Source organism: Arabidopsis lyrata (assembly GCF_000004255.2).
Source record: "Arabidopsis lyrata subsp. lyrata unplaced genomic scaffold ARALYscaffold_2, whole genome shotgun sequence".
NCBI classification, from domain to species: Eukaryota; Viridiplantae; Streptophyta; class Magnoliopsida; order Brassicales; family Brassicaceae; genus Arabidopsis; species Arabidopsis lyrata.
In genome coordinates this window covers 18,489,377-18,508,092 of record NW_003302554.1, presented here as the reverse complement: position 1 = coordinate 18,508,092, position 18,716 = coordinate 18,489,377, and the positions used below count along the sequence as shown (strand labels likewise).

Here is an 18,716-nt window from a genome sequence, read left to right as displayed (position 1 = left end):
GTCAATCAATCGTCGTTATTACAAGATATTTGCTACTTTATAATATATAAGCTTTTCGAATTATCATTTCTTCAATTAAAAAATATAAGTAATCTTCGTAGTGGATTTACGTCTTTTCATAGTGGATTATCCACGCAAGACTCACATCGCATCATATATCTGAACTTTTTAATCAATTAAATGTTAGGTGTTGGGACGATATCATGGATATATAATCAACAACTTTATCAGTTAATTCATTGACTTCAAACTTTAAAATAATAATAATTATTATTATATAGTCTATGATGATATCCGTAGTACGGTACGTGAAATAACTTGCATTTTTGTCACTTCAATTTTATTTCACATTATTAATTAAATTGATAATTTGGAGATAAAATCGAAAAAAACAATTTTCATATTATCAATCATAAAGAAAATTTCTCCGATCAGTCAAATAAAAAAGGAGAAGACCGAAGAACAATTGCTGTTTGTCAACGAAACTCGAAAAAAAAAAAAACAGAATCATGCATCTTCTACTCTGTGGATACATCTTCACCAGATAACGACGCAATGAGCTCTGATGTATCAGCGATTCCAGAACGGAGAGACTCCACAATTTGCTCGAACACGAATACGTTACAAGGAATATGAAGAACTCCTCTCTGAGCATATCCGTATTCTTGAGCTGATCGATTCAGCAATCCAACGAAAACAGGATGATTCAGCAGCTCTGCACTCACCACGAACCTCTCCATCTCTTCGCCGACGTTGACGGGGACGTGGCCGGAGGGAACACTCGACGCCACGGTTGCTCTCTTGACCAAGAAAACGGAAGAGGACGCCGACGTCGGATGATGGATACTGCTGCTGCGATTTCGGTTGCAGGAAGATGAGTCTGCGATTCGTGAGAGACGTCGAATCAGAGGCTTCATCTTTGGTTCTAGTTTCAAAGATTCTAGAGAAAGAGAGACAGAAATATGCGATATATATTCGTTTATTATATATGTGAGAGAGGTGGACTCACATTAAGCTTATCGGAAATGTGTATATTAAGTATTATTTTATTTTGAGATGACACAAATGGTATTTAATTTATTTCATACATATATGTGTTAGCATAATGAGTCATGGTCAATTTTAACAATTGAAAGAACTACCTAATTTTGATTATGCAATATGAGAAACTCTCTAAAATGCTGCTGATTTTCCAAACTTTCTTCACTTACAATAGTCAAAATACAAATAGAAGAGTAATTGTTAACAACTTTAAGAAATGTAGATTGCCAAAAACACAAAAAAACTTTTGCTGTATAAATTAATTTTATACCATTTCGGCTTTTTTTTTTATATGATGACATATACATAGTAAAACCGACGGAATGGATAAAAAACAGCGTTGCGTTTATTAATCTATTTTTTTTACCATAAATATGCAATTTTTAGTTTATTTTATCGATTTGATAATTAAAAAAGAGTATAAATTAACAAAACAAAATACTGATAGATGGTTTTTTATCGTATTTTTTTTTTCTGTATTTCGGGAAATTTCGTAGTAAATAAACACAAAATTAATGTTCATATATGACTTTTTTTTGGAGGGAAAAAAGTATCTAAAGAGATTTTAAACATGGGAGAAAAAAAAAACAGAGCTTAAGGAATGTCGAGACTTTCCGGAGTAGTCAGAGGAGGCCGATCGGATATCGAGCTTCCTGATGAGATTCTATCGCTAATTCCGACAGATCCTTTCGAGCAGCTGGATCTCGCGAAGAACACGTCCGTGGCGATCGCCTGAATTTGGAGGCAGAGGTGGTCGGATTAAGGCAGAAACTCCAGGAGATGGAAATGGGTATCCACGAGCTCAAGGGTAAGGCGTCTCGTTTCGAGAGAGATTTCCGAGAAGCCGATTCAAGGTTGAAGATCATCCGCCATGATAATGTGAGGAAATTTTCTATTATCTCTTTTTCTCTGCCCGTCCTCCGTTGATTCTCTGTTTCGTTTCCGTTTACTTATGAATTGGTTAAGTGTGTCGGATTTTAATCACTAAATTTGAGCTGCTTGATAATCTTTACTTAGCTTAGTATGCATTTTAAGATCTATGATCATCTCCATAGTTGTGAATGAACATATTCTCAAGAATCACAGGTTTCTATGTCATTTTATGGCTTTGATTACTAATATACCATCTTTATTTTCCGGTGAAGATGAATCTGACAAAGGAACGTGATTCACTGGCAACAACTGTAACGGATTTGAATCGTGAAATGGCTAAGGTTAAGCTCTTTTATATTGTTGGTTTTATGATTCTTTGTGTTTGCTTGTGTAAGTAATGTTCTAGGCATACACTCTGGGGAAGAAACAACTAATCTTTATATATTTTTTTTATTTCAGTTGGAGACCTTCAAGAGGAAATTGATTCAATCCTTTAGTAATGAAAATGATCAGGTAAGATAATTTAGTTTTAGCAGCTTTTCTCATGGCAGATTTTTCTTCTTCTGTAATCGCCTCTACTACGTTTGTTTCTGCAGCAAACAGAACCTGTTGATATCAGGACATGTGACCAGTCAGTTCCTGATTCGTATCCAGACAAAGGTACTGTATCAGTATTAAGATGCTAATGAAACTCTTAAATCGCACACATGAGTTGCCTTGTTTGATAGTCAATATCTCGCTCTGTTACCTCAAAGCAGACCAAAGGAAAAATGTGCACTGCTTCCAACATTCTTACAGTAAATCTTCAGACTTGACTCATCCACTTGACCAAGGTAACACTGGATTATTTATTACCTCTATTTCACAACTAGACAAGTATATGAATGAATACATATGACTTATGCTGATATTTTACTTAGCAGCTTCAAAGTACATACACAGGACCAAGATTTTCTGTTTCTCCCTGGATTAGGCCAACTAGAACACCGGATATAATCTCTCCTCGAAGTAGTTTCAGTGCAGGACCGCCCAAGAAAACTTCAGGTGCAATGTCTCCCACATATACAACTCTGAGATATTCGGAACAGAGAACAGAGATCTTTACCTGTCTTTCGTAGGACTTGTCACCAAGAACATGAGCTAAAACGACAAAAGTTGGACTCAAAGAGATGCAATGGCTCTTGGATCCGAAACTAAGCTAAGCTTGTTACCTGTGAATTGTTCATGTGTGTTTCTATCTTCTAAGCTCAAGACAATATTTACCTTTGTGTACGAATAATGTGAACTTGTGATTTGATTTTTTTGTAGTATACACATGAGCTTCAATTGACGAGTAGAAAAACTATCTAGAGTATTAGATAAATGGGTCGACTTATTGGGCCTGAATATAAATATTTGGAAGCCCATAAAAGAGATTTTGGTTCTGAATAGAATGACCGCGAACCTCAAAGTCCTGAGAGAGTATGTATCAATGTATGTATATTTTCTAGGAAGATATTGGGGAAGCAACAAGGAAAATCCCGAATTGGATCCCAAATTAACGGGTTAGTGTGAGCTTATCCATGCGGTTATGCACTCTTCTTCGGACTCGGAGAAACTGTTATTGTTTTCTCGTCTAGTCTTTCTCAGAGAAGATTTGTAATTCATTTTGTTTGGCGAGGATTGTGCACACAAGGTGTTTGATAGAATGTCTAAACCGTTATTATACAGAAGATGTTCCATCTCTTCCGGTCTGATCCAAATTTTGAGAATCGATATGCTTCGAGAAACTGAAAATTTCTTCTTGTTTCCTGGAAGTAGATCGCAATGGACGGTTGTTCAGGTGCGACACAAGTCTGGTGGAGGAGGATGGAGACCCAAGCAGAAAGTATATCACAGAGTTCATGAGCTTGATAAAGCGATAGACTTGAACAAGAAACCAGCTCTGATACTCCAGTTGAAATCTATTATTCAGGCGCAGAAACATGGAAGCCTTCTTCTTAGGGATCTTGAGAAGCATGTTGGGTTTGTTCACAAGTGGAACTTAATGGCTGCCATTGAGAAATACCCTTCGATATTTTATGTTGGAGGTGGAAACAAGGAACCTCCTTTTGTTATGCTGACTGAGAAAGCTAATAAGATTGCAGCTGAGGAAGGTGAAGCTACAGAGTCAATGGAACCTATTCTGGTTAATAATCTTAGGAAGTTATTGATGATGTCTGTTGATTGTCGAGTGCCTTTGGAGAAGGTTGAGTTCATCCAATCTGCAATGGGTTTGCCTCAAGATTTTAAGAGTACATTGATCCCTAAGTACCCTGAATTTTTCTCTTTAAAGGTTATCAATGGAAAAGTTAATCTTGTCTTAGAGAATTGGGATTCTTCTCTGGCAACCACGGCACGAGAGGATAGGTTATCCCGTGAAGGAGTCCCCGAGTCAGTTGGGGACAGAAAGAGGGTCAGGATAACAAAGGATGGCAATTTCTTGGGACGAAATGCGTTTAAGGTTTCTTTTCCTCCTGGTTTTAGGCCTAACGCAAGTTATTTAGAGGAATTTGAGAAGTGGCAGAAAATGGAATTTCCATCTCCTTATCTTAATGCAAGAAGATTTGATGCTGCAGATCCTAAAGCTAGGAAACGAGTTGTAGCTGTGCTTCATGAACTGCTCAGTTTAACAATGGAGAAGAGAGTGACATGCGCTCAGTTGGATGCATTCCACTCTGAGTATCTGCTTCCGTCAAGGCTAATACTTTGCTTGATAAAGCATCAAGGGATCTTCTACATTACTAACAAAGGAGCAAGGGGTACGGTATTTCTCAAAGATGCTTATGCTGGTTCTAATTTGATCGAGAAATGCCCATTGTTATTGTTCCATGATAGATTTGTTGCACTCTGTGGTCGGAAAGAAGTCAATCTATCTAATGAAATGCAGTCTTCAAGTGTTTTCTCCTAATCTTATATCAAGCAAATAAGATTAAGTTTTTAGGACCCTGAACCTGATAAGCATTTCACTGTATCATATCTTCTTACCGTCAGTGTCTTCTCATGTGAAGAAAAGAAACGTACTTGTTAAGATATTAAAGTTTCCACCAACAAACAGAAGTGTAAATAGTATGTGGTGATTGAGGATGCTAACTTTCTGAAAGCCAGAACGTGTCACAGCGTCTGATATGGTACCCAAGGGAGATGTGACTGGCTTATTGACTAGGTACTGTGAATGTGATTTGAACTATCTCGTCCATGTGGAGGTTGTGGATGCAGTTAGTATTATAATACACTTGTTTTTATCTCTATGTACACGACTCTCTTGATTGTTTTCTGGAGAAAACGATAACGGAATCTTCTTCGTGTTTACACACGACGGAACATTTATTTGAATGCAGGGAAAGGGGGTCCAGAACTCATGTGGCTTGTGAAGGCATCATGGGAAAAGAGCCAAAGGGAAAAACAATTAAGTCGCACTCCACAATCCCCAATTTTAGACCTGAGTCGCATTCATGTTCAAAAACAAAAGGTCAGTGTTTTCATTATTAGCCTCTTTATTTTTCTTTTGACAGATTTATGGTAAAATACACAAGTGCATTATAACAACCAAGTCCTGTCTCGTTGTTTTCTGCTGGCCCCGTTTTTGTTTCTACATTGTATGCCACCATTTTTAAATTGGTTTTTGGAGATAAACAACAAAACTCTCTTTTTCATGGCGTTGGATGGTAATAGGCTGCTGATACATCAATTTTTGCTTTGCTTTGTTGGATAAACGACTAGTAAGCATTTGGTTTCTCGTGATAAACTGCGTAGTTAGTTGTCTGTTTTTGTTCTTAGTAAGGTTCCGTGTCTTGTTTGAACATGTTAACTAACCTATATATAGTCGAAACCTATCAATTTGAAATCCATAAAAAACGCTTATTGGCACAAAACAAAATCCAAAGTCAGATTCTTTTATTTTCGCTTTCTTATAAACTTTAACAAGTAAATGGATTCCTGTCCTTGTCATTTGGCATCTCATCCAAATGAAGGGTACACAATTCAAAGCATAAAGACAAGATCTTGAAGCTGATTGAAGCATCAAGATCAATTAAACACCCATCTTTGAATTGTTTTGTTCTCTCTTCCTTTTCTACCTTTATAAAGCCAAATCACATACCAAAACGTGAGGATCATCCGGTAACATCACGGCATATAAACCACGAATTCAAATCGATACGCTGATGTTGCATTAAGAAAACTACTGACAAAGACTTATAACCACACTCTGATATTTGAATTTTCTTCATCTAAATATTGAAAGACACAGTTTCTATTGATTGATCTGGGAAACTTGTCTGTACACAGACAAAGACATTGGCTTTCTTTTTAAAACCAAAGGGAGCCCCATTTAGATACTTTTTTGGATGCTGATGCAAAATAAACAAGTTGACACATAAAAGATCAAAACTTTAGGGGTATCATTTTCATGTATGGAGGTTTTTGATTTCCCTGGGACAAAATTCTATGGTCCATTATTGTACAGTGGTCCTACAGTCCCAACCATTTTTCTGTGAATTATATGTGTACTGTTTTGGACAGAAGAACACATCATGCAATCCCCCAATATTATTTTCCTTCGTTGTTTGGTCCAATCTGAAACCTCTCTCTCTCCTCTCTACTTTTTCTTTTGAAAAATCGTTTTCAGCAATTCCAAAACCCCAATCTAATTCAGTTGTCAATAAATAATCAAGTACATTTTCCACAAGTATTTGTACTGCTTTCTCTGTATAGTATTAGATCTCACCTTATTGCATCTTCCTTAATTGATCTAGTTGTCCATAACTAATTCCATGATTATGTTATAATAAATATTGCTTTTGTGGTCATTACTTGGTGGTGTTGATTAAAAGAATAAAGATGCCATCTTCAGCCTGAAACTCCTCACGCATGTCTGTTCTTTTTTAACTGTTAGACATTGCTATTTTCAAAAAGTAAATCATAGACATTGTACAAAACTTTTGATTTCTCCCCATTTCTCTTTTCTTTTCTTTTGATACCCAAATCTTTTTTTATTGTTGTTTCTTGATACCCACATCAGCACTTTAGTTACCTTTTCCCAACAAAATATCTTTTTATTCCATTGACATATAGTCCAATCTGATTACCCTAATAACTATCCACATGAAAAAAGAGTACTTTCATATACATTAACATTAAACTATCATATGTGTATCTATCTATAACAGATACTTTATGCAAACATATTCCATCTTGGATATGATATCTGCCCACTAACCCCAACCAAACTACATAAATGATTTGGGTAGTTGGCTTTCTTTCTCTTCTTTTAAAATTTGATTTCTCTTAAAACTTTGGGATATGTATGGGTGCCTAATATAGACAAGAAGGAACTATTGCAAACACCTTTCTTATACACTTTTCTCTGTTCAAGAGAGAAAAAAAGGTATCCATGAACAGTTGATAGTTGTGGGGATATCAGAGTGAAAAGGAAAGAGAGGGAGAGCAATCATATAGCCATATTCTATAGGTATTCAGATGGGTCTATAACCACATTACCACTCTTCTTGAATCATCAAATCAAGTTCCAAGTTATTTTATGACATAATAATATCATAGAATCTGACATCAATTCTGCATAAAAACCAATTAGAGAAACATCTGTGCAGGTCCATTGTGATCATAATGATTCATATTGTTGTGACTTGTGAGAGAAAATAAAGAAAGGGAAACTCTTTTGAGGTCTAAATCAAATTCACATGAGCTTTGCAGTGTTGTGGCTCAGTGGGATATGACTGATTGTTAACATTACATATATTTTCTTTATATAGTTCTCTTTAAATTATTCATCTTTTGAATTGGATGGTACTAATGATGAGAAATAAACAAATGTCTTTTGTGGCTTTTTCTGCAGTGATTTTCAGAAGACTTCACACCAAATCCACTCAGTCTAAAAGAGGGAAAAAAAACCCCAAGAGAAATAGAGTTTTGCTTTGGCATTGGTAGGTCACTGATATTCCCATGTAAAAGGAAAACAAAATGCTCTTAGTGCTTTTTTTTGTATCGTTTTAAATTTATCCCTTTGTGATTGTCTTTGCCAAATTCTGTATCATCATTAACCCTTCTAAAATTTGTAATTTAATGAACCAATAATATGTTTTTACAGAAAAATAAGCTCTTAGAATTTATCTTCGAAACGAGATGTTAAATTTAGTGATCTATATAATTATATAAATCGTTGGCAACAATTGATGTCTACTAATCTAGACTTTTCAATATTCACCACTAAAATAAACTTTTTTTTTTCAAACAAACAAAAAAGTCAGTTGCTTAAAGGATTCGTTTGGGGTTAATACTCACTTTGAAATTTGAATTTTCTATTCTTTTTATGGGATTGTGATTCCGATTCACATTATTGACAAGAGTGTTAAAGGTTAAAAGAGGTGACAAATGTATTTGTTCCCATTTGGGCTCATTTAGTCATAGTTATGTAGTCAAATCGAATTGATGGCTTAGGGGTGAAAAATGATAAGTGGGCGCCAATTTCCCAACAATAAGATACAATAATTAATTTTTAATTTATTAATTTAATAATTTTCTTAGGAAATAGAACAAAAAAGGCAAGAGCTACCGAAATCAATAGGGTAGTGAGTTTGGACCATTTCATGAGTGCCCCCTTTCACAAGGTAATCTATAAAGTTTTGGTGTTCCCCATCATGACCCCTCCTCACATCTATATCTCTACTTTTAATTATTCCCAAAGACATTTTCATGTAATCTATTATCTTTTACATCATATCGTGTTTGTGCCACTTACGTGTATATGGGAATAAAATCGTTTTGTTTAGTGGTTGTTGCACTCCCAAAGATGATGTAATTTGATGTATCTTTGTTATTTAGCTAGCTAATGGCATCCGCAGTGGTGTATCCTTGCGTGGGGTGTATCTATTTTAAAATACAGAAATAATGTAAAAGTTGTCTCTCTCTTCACACCCGGGTGTAAGCCACTCTATCTCTCTCTCTCTTTCTTTCTCTCTCTTTTCTCTCTCACTTTAAATTATAATAATAAAAAAAATCTTACACCCCTCCCTCACACTTACACCACTGCGGATGGTCTAATAGTTGTATGCATTATTGAACTCACATGATATTATATGTTTAAGTTCTACTGTTTGATTACACATATTCCATTTTTAAAAAAAAATCAGTAAGGAGTTAACATGAATTAGTATTTTGGTTTTTTTTTTTTAACATCTAAGCTGACTTTCTTATTTATATGCAAAAAAAGGTTGGATTGCCATTTGAGCTGGATAGTTTTTTCAAAGATTTATTAAGGAAATATTTAAAATTTGCTTTGTAAACAAAACACGACGTCAAATTTTAAAGACCTTGATTTCAATCATTTTAACTTATTTTTATATGATTCAACCTTATGATTTTCTCTTAAACCATATGATACCCAAATGGTGCAATTTTCATGGGAATAGAGGTTCATCATATATATAGTGAATCAAATAGTATTTTATTTTTTAATAAACAGTTTTCAGCTCCAAAAAGCAATATTAAAATCGTAGCCTCCAATGTAAAAAAATAAAATAAAATTTATTTAAAAGGAAAGAGAGCAACCCCACCAATGCTGAAATATTGGGGAAAAAATGGGTGTAAATAAAAAAGAATATCTAAAATGAGAAGTGGACAGGTTGCATGACACAAACCCTAACACCACAACATTTGCATATCCCATCACTTTACACCAAGTCTTCCACTTTTGTTTCGTTTGTTTCGCTTTTATTAATATTTAAAAATAAAAGCATAACCGTAGAGAAATGGTCCTTAGATTCTTCAAAAGTCTCCAAATAATAAAGTTTTTTTTTTTTATATATATATAAACATCAATCGGTCAAGCGTCACTCTCTTTTCTTTCTTTGTTTTTGCTTCATTTGTTGCTTAGTGTGTACGTGACGATTGGTTCCTTCCCTTCATATACTCTTCTCCATTTTCAAAATTACAAAATTTAAAAGAAATACTCTTCAAAGTTGAGAGCATTGCCCCAAATTGCTCGAACCCAATGCTTTTTTGGAGGAGGTTGAGTAAGATTTCGAATCTTTACTATGAAAGATGATTTACCACTTGGTTTGGACCAAGAATAATTATAGGAAAGTGTTCAAAATTAGAGCGGAGAGATGGCTCAGATTACTTGCAGTTGCATGAAGATTCATACAATGGGAGCCTTTGCTAGTGTATTTCATATTAACCACCTCACATAGTCACATGTTTGTTCCTCAATATTTACTAGATTTCTATTTCGAAACATGCAACACATACAAACACAATATCACATGTTAATGTATGCGTAAATAATGTCACAATATCGATAGTGGAAGTCTTTTTTTTTTTTGGTTTCATGACATCCGATAGTGCAAATTTAATTTAACCAACCTTAGTTTAAATATTTTATTTACTTTCGGCCTTAGAAAAATAGCATATGTTCTGTCTAACTTAACGTGTTTCTTTTAATAATAGTACTTGATTAATATATAAGTAGATAATATTGAACGTTTCAAAAATGTCATGATTTAGAATACTGGACCTCCGTTGGTTGATCCGCCTGTGAAGGCACAAAGATGTCTACATCTAAATCTAATAATATACAAATCAGAAATCCACTTAGAATCGTATGATTAACATACTAAATCAATATCAGATGTATTGATTTTCTCTAGGCATGGAAAAAATAAAAGTAAACAGTAGATAAATTTGGCTTTAGGACTTTTTTATTCGTGCGACGAGAGTATATCCTCTTTAATGTTGGCATGATCTCTTCGCATCGCTATCTCGTGTCCTCTTCCTTTTTTTTGTTTATATCTAAAACCTTCTTTTCAATATATATATATATATATATATATATATATATATATATATTGGTTTTAATGTGAAGAACATTTATATTTCTTGACAACAATATTCAGCAGATTAATCATGTATAAACATCTGTTAAAGCAACTTTGAAATCTTAGTTATACAATTTGATTTAAAAAAACAATTATTAGTCATAATCATACCGATAGATGGAATGTATAAAACGGTGACATACTGTGCATAGAAATGTAGAATGATAGAACCAGTTATCTGATAATAATATTTTTGTTTAATTGTCAACGATGACATTACTAAACTTGTTTTACAGTTTTCTTACAGAAGTATGAAATGGTTATCTATAAGGGCATCCGCACTGGTGTATCCTTGCGTGGGGTGTATCTATTTTAAAATACAAAATAATGTAAAAGTTGTCTCTCTCTTCACACCTGGATGTAAGTTTACACTCGGGTGTAAGCCACTCTATCTCTCTCTTTCTTTTTCTCTCTTTTCTCTCTCACTTTAAATTATAATAATAATAAAAAATCTTACACCCCTTTTCTATACTTACACCTGCGGATGGTCTAATGATTTAATGCTCTACGTAAGATGGAATATATTATTGATAATGATATATGTATATTATTGCATATGTATATGTATATATATATATATACATATATGGAATCTTTGATTCTCGTAATTAATTGATTAATTTATGTAACCACATAAAATTTTGGTAGAAAATAAATGAAAAAAAAAAATAGAGAGAGAGAAGGTGTCAGGAGGAGTACGCAGGACGAACAACAGCGACATTTGCGCGCGTCCGACGTGTCAGCTTTTTACAACTTCCACTGTCCCTTTCCCTCTCTCCCTACGCGTCTTTGCCGGCGCGTGTCTTCCACGCCTTACACTGTACAGTTCTTTGGGTCCCTAAACCCAATTATCGTCTTTTGTTACTATTTTTTTTTTTTTTTCCATTTCCTTTCCTCTAGTTTTGGGATTATTGTTTTGCGAGATATTAATTATATAGGCTTCTAAATCAAACAAAAAATAGAAGTAATACAATTATACAAATAATCTTTTCTGTTTCAATATTATATAAACAAAATATAAGGGTTGGTTATATATCCTTATATTTGACTATGGTATTTTTACTTATCTAAATTATGGAAACGATGTTTATTGAAAGAGTAGTAGAAAGACTATGAAATATTTAAAATATTTCCGGATGTTTCTCTTTCTTTGTAGTTAAGGTTTCCTTTTTCTCATGATTTTTTATTTCTTAGCTAAAATAATACTATATTCAACTAAATTTCCTGACAAAGTTTTGATGAAAAAAATAAGACTTCCATTAACAAAAAGAAAAAAAAGTAATATCCATAAACGGGGTCAAGATGACATGTTGACATGAACGCTAGCGTTTTTAGGAGATCTACAGATGGGACACGTGTGCACACTGGACCCGCAAACTCCACACAAGCACAAGTGTCTGCACGGTAACAGCAACACACACGATTCCTCCTCCCCACAGTTCCTACACATCCTCCTCCTCCTCTCCGCCTTATCCTGCGCCTCCGTACCTACGGTGCGCCTAACCGTTTCTTCACCACAGCTGCTTCCGCAGCACGACTCCGCATCGTCCTCTTCGTTCATGTTATTCTCTAATCCTGCGCCGCGTATGTCCTTAACCTGCGCCAGTACCTGGTCGAGGTTGGTTCGGAGGTGGTTAGCGGTGGCTTCGTTGGTCTGAGCAAGGTCTCTCCATATTTGGTTCTCCATGGAGAGTGACTTCACTCGCTCCTCAAGCGCGTGGTTAATCTTGCCGAGCCTCTCTCTTTCTTCTTCTTTGACTCGAAGCCTTTTAGCCAGTCCTTGCTCTATAGCTTCCATTATCGTCCTCGCTTGCCTCTTCCTCTTCTCTTCTATCTCATATTTCACTCTCTCCATCTGATAACAACGAACAAGTAGGAATCAGTGACCATTGATGATACGATGCACATTGCAACAAAACTCTGCCATTGATAGATATCTGTGAAATCTTACATGAAGGGAGACGAATCGATCGATTTCGTGTTGTTGATGATTCATGTGAGAGGAGATATCAATGTCTTGACCAAGAAACGAGATCGGAGTAGTAGTAGCAGCGTTAATACATGATGATGATGATGATGATCTAGGGCTCTGAAGAAGAAGATGATGATGATAATAGTTTGATCTGCTAGAAGAATCTCTGGAGCGTTTTCTCGTAGGTAGAGGGAAAAAATCACAGTCGAGATTAGCAGAACCATCGGCGTAGTAATCGGCGGTGGTCGTAATAGTATCAGCGCCGCCGTACATGTGAAGAAGAGGAGGCGTTGCTGTTGTCGTTGTTGTATCGTTAGGAACGGAGAAAGGTGAAACGACGGTTTGATTGTTATTGCAGAAACCGCCACTAGTTGGTTCCATAGTTGTATTATTCATCATTAATTCTCTGCAAAATACAAATAAAGATTCAGTTGATAATCATTAATAAATAACCTCAGAGAAAACTCCAAAATAAACTCACGAAGATACCTGTTGGAGAAGAGTTGAGGAGGAGGGAGAAGGAGATGGTGAGCATCGACGGCCATTGAAGGAGAGAGAGGTCTAGTCTTCTAGAGAAGAAGTTGATGATGATGAAAAAAATGGTGGAGAAGAAGGAAGTTAAAAAGAAGATAGAAAATTAGAAATGCATGCGTTTCGGTTTTTGTTTTTGGTGCTTTGATGTGCGTGAAGAGAGGGGCTTTGCTTTTTTCTCCTTTCTTTAATATTTTTTGGGGAGGAAAGACCAAATCGAAACGAACCTCACCCAAATGGTTGTTTCCTATTTATACACATCGATGCGACGAACGTGAACAGAAGTTTTAGGGACAAAGATATATCAAATATACAATATAATTTGTTCAAAGGTAAATCTATTTTTACATACTGGTAAATTTATTTATTTTTCTTCGGTTTTGATATATCTTCATTTTTGGCTATATTTATCTTTTTGGTAAATTTTCTCATTTGCTTTACTCGTTTTCTCAAGTTCAATCTTTGTTTAATTGTATCGGTTATTGTGGTGATTTTGAAAACACAAATATTTTCAGTTATTATTATAAAATTTTGAAGTGGTAACTTGTACCGAAATTGGCGGAAAAGTTATTGAATCGTTTCTTTAGTAATTTGGTCATACTAGTGTTATCATCAGGAGTAACGCTCGGATTCGGTTTTTTGTTTTTAACTTCATCACCGTACTAATTAAATAGTGTAGATCGGTTGGGTTGTGAATTTAGCGCCATTACAGGGGTATTTTAGGACATTCATCACCGTAAAAAGATGGAATTTAATCTTGTATTGAAGAGATATGCAATAAGAATACACCACGTGGAAAAGCCCGAATGAGTTATGCGTATTGCCATGTACGCATGACAGCGTGGCGAACATTTTTACTTGGGACCCACAAATTGTCTTTTGTACGGTCCGTTAAAATGGGTAAAATCTTACTTTTTTCCTTTTTTGTTATATTTTTTTGTAATTTCGTACGAGTTTGGCGCCATGTGATGCCACGTGGTGAAACATCCTGGCTACTTCTGTTTGCCCTTTCTTTGACCCTTTTTCATAAAAAACTCTCTGTAAAAATTTAACCCAAAAAAAACTAAAATCAATTATTTCAATAAACAATAATGTTGATAATTTTATCATTTATTGATAAATTCAACTGATTATCTAATTTAGATTCTCTGTTTAAAAGGGTATATATTTGAAAGTAAAAAATAATGATGTGATATTATATTAAATTTAAATAAATAAATAAATAACAGTAATATGGAAATTAAAAGATAAAGATAAAGTTTGGTTCTTATTAACTGAATAAATTGGATTGGTTCAATTATCCTCTAATTGGATTAAACAAAAAAAAAAAACTAAAAGTTGAGGTATCCATCCTGATGTATTATTAAAGAGAACCAAGAGATGAAGAAAGAAAGATGGAGACAGATTCTTATGAAGATGATATAAGATAGAAAGTAACACACAAGAATTAATTCCTACTTTAATTTATGTCCCTTTTACTCTTTTTTTTTTTCTTCTTCTTCTTCTTTACATAATTTTGGTACTTTGTTATATTTTCTTTCCTACACAATACAAAGTGAAAACATTATGCCTTTGTCTTTTAAAAGCTTTCAAGTTTCCACCATCTTAATTTGTGTTACAGAGGCCAATTAAAAAAAAAAAAGTAGACTTTGTAAAGTAAAAGAGTGGCCATGGTGCACAACTTAAATACGTGTTTTGTTCTTTCAAATTTCAATATTGATCTTCATTTGAATTTGTTATATATTATATGAGACGACCAACATTGAGGAGATCCCTTATTTCAATACAATAACGAGATATTAACATATGTACTATTTAAATTATGAAATCTTTGTCTTTGACAAAAAAAGTTTTATAAAAAAATAATGAAATCTTGAATTGTGGTTTCCTCTTTGATTGAAGAGCAAGTGACATTGCACCTTGACTTTGTTGTATGGTATCCTTTTCTTTTCTCTTTGAATAACTTTGGTTCTCACTTTCATTTTTTCCTCTCTTCTTATTTGATTCAACTTAAAGTTGGTTTTGGTGTTGGTGTTATTCATGTGATATAAACATTTCAAAAGAAAAGAAGAAAAATAGTACAACCATTGTAAGAATCTTAAAGGGTGCCTTACCTAGAAACTTCATCTTTCCTTAAAGGAACCACTATAATCTAATTTGTTGTAAAGAAAGATTTCATGCTTTTCTAACTATATATTTATATATCTTTCGGTTCATATACATAATGATTCGTGTATCAAAGTTTTGATAATAGTGACTTTAATTATGCTTTTGTTCCAACATCATATCACACACCTAGATCTTACAACAATTCAAAAGAGGCTTCACTGGATGTGTAAAGCTTCCCATTAAAGACATGTGTTTCATTAATTGTTGGGGCTTACTAGTGCATACATATCACATGTACTATGGTCCATACATGAGAAGCTCGTGACCTAACGTATCACATAATATTAATCAAAGGCACTACGACATATTTGGGTCTAACGTCTTAATCGGAAGGTAAAAAGGGTAACTAATTAAATACCATGCATATGGATTGGAACTCACTATCACAAGTATCGAAAGTAAGAATTGTGATCTAAAATATATTTGTACATTGATGAAGTTTTCTTTCAAAATTCGAGACCGAAAAATTGCTCAGACCATAGAGATCCATTATGATTTTCGAACATTTAGTGACAACTTTAACATTGTATGTATTGATGACTTGATGTAATATCCATTTCAAAACTCGAAGAAGTACCGATCCAAATACTCGAATCATAAATCGGAGCTCAATGATCGGATATAAATGACAATAATTAAGGTGTGGTTTATATTGGAAACTATCTTGGGAAGATAGGTAGATGCACAAGAATAAGATAAAAAAAAGAGTTAGGTTTGGGAGGTCCCGGTTGAATTAAAGATGTGTTGGGCCATCACTCTTTCTTGCTCTTCAAAACATACCTTACTTAGCCGTATCATCGAAACTTAACTTTCATTTTAACAAAAACTTCCAAGATTTTATTCATTTATATTTAAAAAATCGTTGCCCCATTAGGAGACAAGAGAAGAGGTTCTGCAAAAGACTTTAACTTGGTGTCATGTGTGGTTGTGCTTAGGGACAGTCTGTGGTCCCTTCATTTTTTATTTAAATCAAAAAAAGAAAAGAAGAGAACCAATGTGTAGATTGCATGATTCCCACTACTGTTTTCAAAATCTCATCTTCTGCTAAAATGAATAATGATCCCACCTCCACTTTTAATTCGTTCAGACAAAATACGAAATAAATATTATTATTATTATTATAAATGTATATGAATACGAGGAGAGTTATATGTACTGACTTGTTACCATCAGATCATGAACCACATTTACTCCAAGCAAACAGACAAAGACAAAGATGGTGGTGGTAGTTGTTGTTGTTGTCAGATCACTGATTCACTTTCACCACCAAATCAAGAATTGGTTAATCAGTTTGAATCAAAAGTAGAGATTAGACAACAGGTTATTGTGTTGTTCTTAAAAGTAACTTACACATATCCATCACTACATGAGCCTACTTCAAGTCCCTACCTTGACTAGACCGATCAGTCACATTCGTACGAACTAAGCAGAGTTAATGCGAGCATGAGTCTCATTTGGTCACTTCAAACTTTCTTTATCAGGTCTTGCGAGGTGGCGGTGAGCTGCTTCTGCTACTGTTGCTGCTGCTCCTTTTTTCCTTCCTTTCAAAGGCCTACGCGTAGCATAATCCCACAAGATGATTATTTTCTCTCTTTAATCAAATTTGAAAGCAAAACATTGGCAGGAGATTTTTCTAGTTGGGTGCAATGATCATCCACATTCTTGTATCTTGCGTTTGATCGCAAGCTTGTGAACTAGTAGATCCAAGATAAGTAGATAACAATGACAACACGATTTGTGATAATGCGTTTCAATATTAGGCACTGAAAAAAGGTTGTGATATATATCAATTTAGCTAAGGACCCGGTAAACATCAATTGAATAAAGATATCTAGTCAAAAGACAAGGCCTAATGTGAAAGTTTCACCGAATGCTTTTAGGTTTTAACAAAGAAGCATAGCAGATAAATGGGTTAAACTCAATGTTCCTACACTTTCCTAAACCGGGAGCTTCTTCTTAGTGCCACATGTGTTCCAAAAGTAAAATAGCTTGACCATATAAAATAGTGAGAAGTATAGTGATAGTAGAAGAGTATTACCTCTTCTGGACTGTGGCTCTTTGATATCTTCCTAGGAGCCTATAAGTTCACACAAGTTAGATAGTCAACACATAACTCAACAAGGCATCTCTTTATTTCTTTAGCTGAAAAGGGGTCTGCAACAAGCCATACCTTATTGGGGCTTGGGTAACTAGAGAAGGAAGACGACATTACCTTCTACTACGTCTTCCAGCTGGACCTCTTCCCCTGTTTAGAACCAAAGAGGAGGTTACTATAACTGAGTACAATTACAATGGATAAACACTACTCTGTAAGGAGTTACAATAGCAGAATCCACATAGACCTTGGCAATTCGATACCCAAGGCCATTTAGTCATATTTGGCTAACGTTTATTGAAGCTGGAACACGATACGTTTCTATTTCAAAATAGCACAAAGCAGGATCTTGGACCATACTCATGAACTAGGAGTCTAATATGCACTGTAGTAGCTGTGCAATCACGACAGCTATCAAATCTAACACTGACAAATATACAAGGATCTAACGAATTCCTGCGGGGGTGATATCGACCTTGAACGGGAACGAGCAGGCCTACAAATTGGTGATCGGCTACAAGATGGAGAACGGTCTCTAGCAGGGGATATTGGCCTGCTTCTGGGTGATCCACCACTCATAGGGAGATTTGATCGTCATCTTTCTCAATGTCAGCACCAACTTCATCAGATTTTTTAGCATAGTAGTGTGAACTTTGCTTTAACAACATTTCCATTAATTTGGACCTACCTACATTAATAAAAAAAAATTGAAACAAGAGAGAAGTCTATCATCTGACTTTTTCAAGTAAAACATACAAGTTCGGCTGAAATCTGAAAAGAGACATACAGCATCCATGTACAGCTGTGGTTTCTCAGCATCCGCTCTTGCCTTGAATTCAACGTACGCATCTCCTATTGGAGGATCAACCTGTTAACGTCAATTGGAACTATGAGCAAAGTTCTTAGCAAGCAAATCTGCAAACTAGCCTAGAGCGATTGATACCGCTCGATCTATAGCAAGTTCAAAATGAATGATTTCACCAAAATTGCCTGCACATAAAGAAAACAAGTGAGATCATCTACACTCACCTATGAAAATCGATTCTCTAATTAATCAAATTGGAAACTTGGAAATAGAAAGCCTAACCTTTTTCCTATGAGATGTAGTAGAAGAACAAGCTGA

General features: G+C 34.8%; 3 protein-coding genes, 1 long non-coding RNA gene and 1 pseudogene across 6 annotated transcripts; 2 read left to right on the top strand and 3 right to left on the bottom strand.

Moving 5' to 3' along the window:
* Positions 1-391: 391 nt before the first annotated feature.
* LOC9325297 (auxin-responsive protein SAUR40) lies at positions 392-1,005 on the bottom strand. The gene has a single exon (XM_021010241.1). The coding sequence runs from the start codon at positions 915-917 to the stop codon at positions 519-521; it is 399 nt and encodes a 132-aa protein (XP_020865900.1). The 5' UTR covers positions 918-1,005; the 3' UTR covers positions 392-518.
* A 2,390-nt stretch (positions 1,006-3,395) lies between these two features.
* LOC9323833 (protein ROOT PRIMORDIUM DEFECTIVE 1) lies at positions 3,396-8,021 on the top strand. 3 transcript variants are annotated; one of them, XM_021010147.1, is made up of 3 exons: positions 3,396-4,694; positions 5,274-5,404; positions 7,790-8,021. In XM_021010147.1, exons 1-3 carry the CDS (start codon positions 3,602-3,604, stop codon positions 7,790-7,792), a joined length of 1,227 nt encoding a protein of 408 aa, XP_020865806.1. In that variant the 5' UTR covers positions 3,396-3,601; the 3' UTR covers positions 7,793-8,021. The 3 variants fall into 3 exon arrangements, with proteins under 3 accessions (XP_020865806.1, XP_002889232.2, XP_020865805.1); XM_002889186.2 differs by having other exon boundaries at positions 3,396-5,098; XM_021010146.1 differs by having other exon boundaries at positions 3,396-5,404.
* Positions 8,022-12,065: 4,044 nt separating this feature from the next.
* LOC9323832 (probable BOI-related E3 ubiquitin-protein ligase 2) lies at positions 12,066-13,628 on the bottom strand. Its single transcript, XM_002887722.2, has 3 exons — positions 13,288-13,628; positions 12,778-13,204; positions 12,066-12,681 (listed from the first exon to the last, which is right to left on the bottom strand). Exons 1-3 carry the CDS (start codon positions 13,341-13,343, stop codon positions 12,124-12,126), a joined length of 1,041 nt encoding a protein of 346 aa, XP_002887768.1. The 5' UTR covers positions 13,344-13,628; the 3' UTR covers positions 12,066-12,123.
* A 2,963-nt stretch (positions 13,629-16,591) lies between these two features.
* Positions 16,592-17,662, bottom strand: LOC110230711. The gene is made up of 2 exons (XR_002333890.1): positions 17,537-17,662; positions 16,592-17,050 (listed from the first exon to the last, which is right to left on the bottom strand). It is a non-coding gene; the product is annotated as an uncharacterized LOC110230711 (long non-coding RNA).
* A 361-nt stretch (positions 17,663-18,023) lies between these two features.
* LOC110224233 lies at positions 18,024-18,667 on the top strand (annotated as a pseudogene).
* The last annotated feature ends 49 nt before the right edge of the window (positions 18,668-18,716 follow it).